Source organism: Nicotiana attenuata, unplaced genomic scaffold (assembly GCF_001879085.1).
Source record: "Nicotiana attenuata strain UT unplaced genomic scaffold, NIATTr2, whole genome shotgun sequence".
Lineage (NCBI taxonomy): Eukaryota > Viridiplantae > Streptophyta > Magnoliopsida > Solanales > Solanaceae > Nicotiana > Nicotiana attenuata.
The window spans coordinates 380,275-385,397 of NW_017670703.1; the positions used below are offsets into that span (position 1 = coordinate 380,275).

At 35.6% G+C, this 5,123-nt stretch overlaps 1 protein-coding gene across 1 annotated transcript; it reads right to left on the bottom strand.

Moving 5' to 3' along the window:
• Positions 1 to 943: 943 nt before the first annotated feature.
• Positions 944 to 3,379, bottom strand: LOC109242468 (cell division cycle protein 48 homolog). Its single transcript, XM_019409322.1, has one exon. The coding sequence runs from the start codon at positions 3,377 to 3,379 to the stop codon at positions 944 to 946; it is 2,436 nt and encodes an 811-aa protein (XP_019264867.1).
• Between the last annotated feature and the right edge of the window lie 1,744 nt (positions 3,380 to 5,123).

Genomic DNA, 5,123 nt, shown 5'->3' on the forward strand with positions numbered 1-5,123 from the left:
TTCAATTTACTTCACTTGAACCAGAGTTGAACAATCTAAATATAGATAATTGACCAATTTGTTTGAAATTGAGGAGTAGTTGATTGAAATTATTTTGCTTCACTTTGATTTATTATATTTCATAAATCCAACAAAAGAATTTCTTTGATTAAAACAAAAGGGCCAACCTTTTCTTTTTTAACTCCATGTACAGCAAAGCCTGCAATTTTTTGCTTCAGATGGATAGTCTGATTTTTTGTATTGAGACATGCTATAATAATTAAGAAATAACAAAAGCCATTAGCTTATTGTCACAAGTTAGTTTCAACTTTATGGTAAAGAAAATAAGTAATCGGACATCAATTGATTAAAAAAAATTAAGTGCTACTCCCTCCGTTACATTTTAACGGTCGCTTTAGCTCTTTTCACGTCTATTAAGAAAATTAATAACTATTCCCTCTGTCTCAAATTATTTGTCGTGTTTCTTTTTTACACGTCCATTAAGAAACATTAATTAGAAAAGGGATTAGACTATCTTACCCTTATTTATGTTTTAAGATAAAATCTCTCTTCATTGAATATTTATACTATTTATGTGTTATTTCCATCTTCAAGAACAATTATTACTAAGGGTACAAAAGGAAAAAAAGAATCTATTTTATCTTGATCTTCTAAAATGACAAATAATTTGAGACAATTATTTTTAAAAACCACCACAGATAATTTGAGACGGGGGTACTAACTTCTTTAATATTAAGGGTGTAGTTGAAAATAATTGACAAATTTAGTCTTAAAATCCTGAAATCATTAATGTCATTACTAACCAAGAGACAAAAGAGTGAAACAAATTTTACTATTTCTCATTGAATTGAAACAAAACTAAAAACTGAAAAAGAACAATTAACTATTACAAAACAAGAAACAAAGGAACATTTAAACAAAAAATGAACAACAATAATTCAGACTAATCATATAACTCAGCATCACAATCTTCAGCTGCAACAGAATTCTCAAAAGGATTTTCCTTAGCAGCATTAGCATCAGTTTTATTATTTGTGAACTTGAATTCACTACCAAAACCTCTTGATTGTTGCAAAGACTGAGCAAAATCATGGTATTTTAAAATGTCCAAATCACTAACACTTCTCCTAGCAAACTTCATTGATTCCTCAAAATGTTCAACCTTAATTTCTGCAACCTCTTCTTGAATATCTTCCTCCATTATATCAGGATTCTCCATTCTCTTCTTCTCCCTCTCAATATCCTTTTCGATTTCTCCCCTGATCGCGTATTTACAAGCGCGTTGACATATTTCAGTAATGTCTGCTCCACTGTATCCTTCAGTTAACTTGGCTAGATGTCTCAAGTCTACTTTGCTAGAAACAGGTGATTTTCTTAAGCATGCGCGAAAAATTTGGTGTCTTGATTCTTCATCAGGGAGAGGAATGTATATCAATTGGTCAAGGCGCCCCGGCCTTAAAAGTGCAGGATCAAGAATATCTGGCCGATTGGTTGCACCTATAACGAAAACGGTTTTCTTGGCATTCATTCCATCCATTTCGGTTAGGAGTTGATTCAATACTCTATCAGCAGCGCCACCAGCATCGCCTACTGAACTTCCTCTCTTAATAGCAATTGAGTCTAACTCGTCGAAGAATAGAATACAAGGTGCAGATTGGCGTGCCTTATCGAAAAGTTCTCTGACATTAGCCTCACTTTCTCCGAACCACATTGTAAGCAATTCAGGACCTTTGACACTGATGAAGTTTGCTTGGCATTCGTTCGCGACTGCCTTAGCCAGCAGAGTTTTACCACACCCGGGCGGACCATGGAACAGAACACCCTTTGAAGCAGACATCCCGAATTTCTCAAACAATTCAGGATGTTCCACTGGATACTGAACTGTCTCTTGAAGCTCGCGTTTAACTGTCTCAAGCCCTCCAATATCATCCCATGAAACGTTTGGAACTTCAACGACTGTCTCACGAAGAGAAGAGGGATTTGTTGTTCCTAAAGCAGCCTTGAAATGTTCGTTATTAACTGCCATGGAATTGAGTACTTCAGCATCAATAGTTTCGTCTTCCATGTCGATCACATCCATCTTTTCCCTAATGCATTGAAGCGCGGCCTCAGTAGTCAATGCTGCTAAATCAGCACCAACATGACCATGTGTATCCTTTGCAACCATTTCCAAATCAACATCCTCGTCCAACTTCATGTTCTTCGTGTGAACACGAAGAATCTCAAGGCGACCAACCTCATCAGGCACACCAATATCAATTTCCCTGTCGAATCTCCCAAACCTTCTCAATGCAGGATCAATACTATTAGGCCTATTCGTTGCAGCCATAACGACAACATGTGCACGCGACTTAAGTCCATCCATTAATGTCAAAAGCTGCGAAACAATCCTCCTTTCTACCTCTCCATTAGTCTTTTCTCTATTAGGCGCGATAGAATCAACCTCATCAATGAAAATTATAGAAGGTGCATTCTTTTCAGCTTCCACAAAAGCATTCCTCAAATTAGCCTCACTCTCTCCAGCCATCTTAGACATAATCTCAGGTCCATTAATAACCAAGAAAAATGCACCAGTTTCATTAGCCACAGCTCGGGCTATAGTCGTTTTCCCTGAACCAGGTGGTCCATACAAAAGAATCCCTTTAGGCGGTTTCACACCAATACACTTAAATAGCTGTGGATGTCTCAATGGCAACTCAACCAACTCGCGAATTTGCGCCATTTGTTTCCTAACACCACCAACATCATCGTATCCAATCTCGTCTAATGCTCGTTCCTCGTCTTCCCTTCTAATCGGATCACCCTCGATAAAAATCTCCGTATCAGGAGCAACGATACAATAATCAGGTGGATCAGTTTCCACAACCTTAAATTCCACACTCCTCATCCCACCTCTAACATTAAAAATATCACCTTTTCTTAACGGACGATAAGAATCAGTAAAATAAGGTTTTAAATAAACCTCAAAAAGATCACCTGTTAAACCTTCAATAGTATCATCAATAGGAAGAACATGCACACGTTTACCATATTGAATATTACTACAAAGATGGACAGAAGCAATATCACCTAAACGAATTCGTAGGTTGTTTCTAACAACTTTGTTCATACGAATCTTTGGTTCTTCACATGTTTCATCAACTTCTGCTGTACTAATTGTATCTCTTTTTCTTTTTCCTTTGATTAAAACAGTGTCGCCGCGAAATAGTTGAAGTTTTTCCATAGTTTCTGGATTGAGAAAAACAATGGAGTTTTCATCTTTTGTTGAATCATCAACTATGAGTCTATTTGGTGCTTTTTTTCTTTCAAGAATTGCTGTGGTATAGTCTTTTTTGGTTTCTTTGGATTCAGAGGACTGGTGTTTGTTTTTACCTTTCATGATTTTTTTGCAGAGAAGAAGAACAAGAAGAAGGATTTGGTTTAAGAAGAGATATGAAAATTGGAGGAGATTTAAGGGGTATATATAGTTTTGGTTTTCTTTGTCCGAATGTTATATGGAGACTAGGAATATGTTCTTTTTTGGGAATTATGTTTTCTATTTTTAGTAGGAAAGGGATTTTCTTTTATAATTCGTTGTTTATAGGGAATGAGTTGAAAGGCGGCTTATTAATCCTTTTCCTATTACTAATTGGATTTCCAATTTAAAGTGTACTTCGGACCCGTTTGTCCATATAAATTTTTTTTTCGACATATTTTTTCAAAAATGTATTTGTTCATGAGATTTTGTAAGTTTTTAGAAATTTTTTAAAAATGAGTTTTTCAGAAACCAAAATTTCAAAACTGCAACCTTTTTTCATGTGAAATACATGTCCAAACATAATTTTAAATTCTAAATACCATTTTCAACTTAACTTTAAATACTATTTTTTTTCAAAAATTATAATTTTTTATGTCCAAACTGTTTAACCAAATAATGTGTACTTCGGTTAAAGCTTATTTTTAGAAGTACTCGGGCTACTGATAATCAAGAATTTCTATATTCTCTTAGCAATAAGAAAAGAAATTAGAATGTGAAATAACAAAGTAATCAATAGAAAGCAAAAGAAAGTAATTATATTCCAATAATAATCAGAACGTGCCTTTACAAGTGAAATCCCCTTTCCTTATATAGGAATCTATAAGTACAACGTTTCTTCCCTTTTATGACTGAATCATTATGAACATTAATAATATTAATGAGACGTTATAATTGACAATCGTAACTATTCATGAAGATTCTGTAACGTCTATGATCATTCATGCACATTAATTGACGATTCATGAATCTTCCTTCTTTACTGTCTTGATTCATTATGCCGGTGTCTCTTCATATAGCAACTCAGACTCGAGCGACTATACCCCTTTTATCTCGTGGGTGATTTGCTCGTACCTATTACGACTCGTACATCTTTTAATGCATCTCTCCAAATGTTGCTTTCTTAGTGATCCACGTATCTTGCCACATCAGCCACATATATAAATCCACGTGTAATATTTATTTTTACCAATACAGATAGTCCCCCAACTTACCAATTATTCAGCAATTGAATATTTGGGAAGTTGATCACATTTATGGCGGGAATTTTTTGCTGCCGTTTCTCATGTATCATTGCGTCTTCTTCAGAACCATCGCGTCGTATGACACTTCCATTTAATGTTTGTGACACGTAGCATTCATTGATTGGATATGCAACTCTTCAGCGGTTTTTAGGGCTTTGCTATGGCTGCATCATTCACGAACTGACTGCTTTCATTATGACATTTCCATCATGAACCCCTTCATATGACGGTTGCTTCTTCGTATAAATACCTCCTTATGCCTTTGCTTTCACGAAAACCTTCAATCTACAGTATTCTTCTTCCATAATAGTTCTTGTTCATCAGCTCGTATTTTTTTCTTATACAACCATGTCTTTTCCAAATCCCGATCCGCGTAGAGTAGTTATAGTAGATGAACTCCCCCCTTCATCTGCTCCTATCAGAAGTAGAAGAGGTGGTAGATTACGTAGTTTAGGGTCTGTATCTATTCGTGGTTCTTCTTCTCAACCTAGTGTTACTACCCCTTCGTCCTCTAGAACTAGGGCTTCTTCTTCTCATAGATCTTCTGCTAGAAGTAGGGATTCTAGTGAACCTCTTCGAGAACC

Excerpts from the sequence above, each read along its gene's own strand:
- LOC109242468 (XM_019409322.1), bottom strand. The coding sequence starts at position 3,379 with ATGAAAGGTAAAAACAAACACCAGTCCTCTGAATCCAAAGAAACCAAA.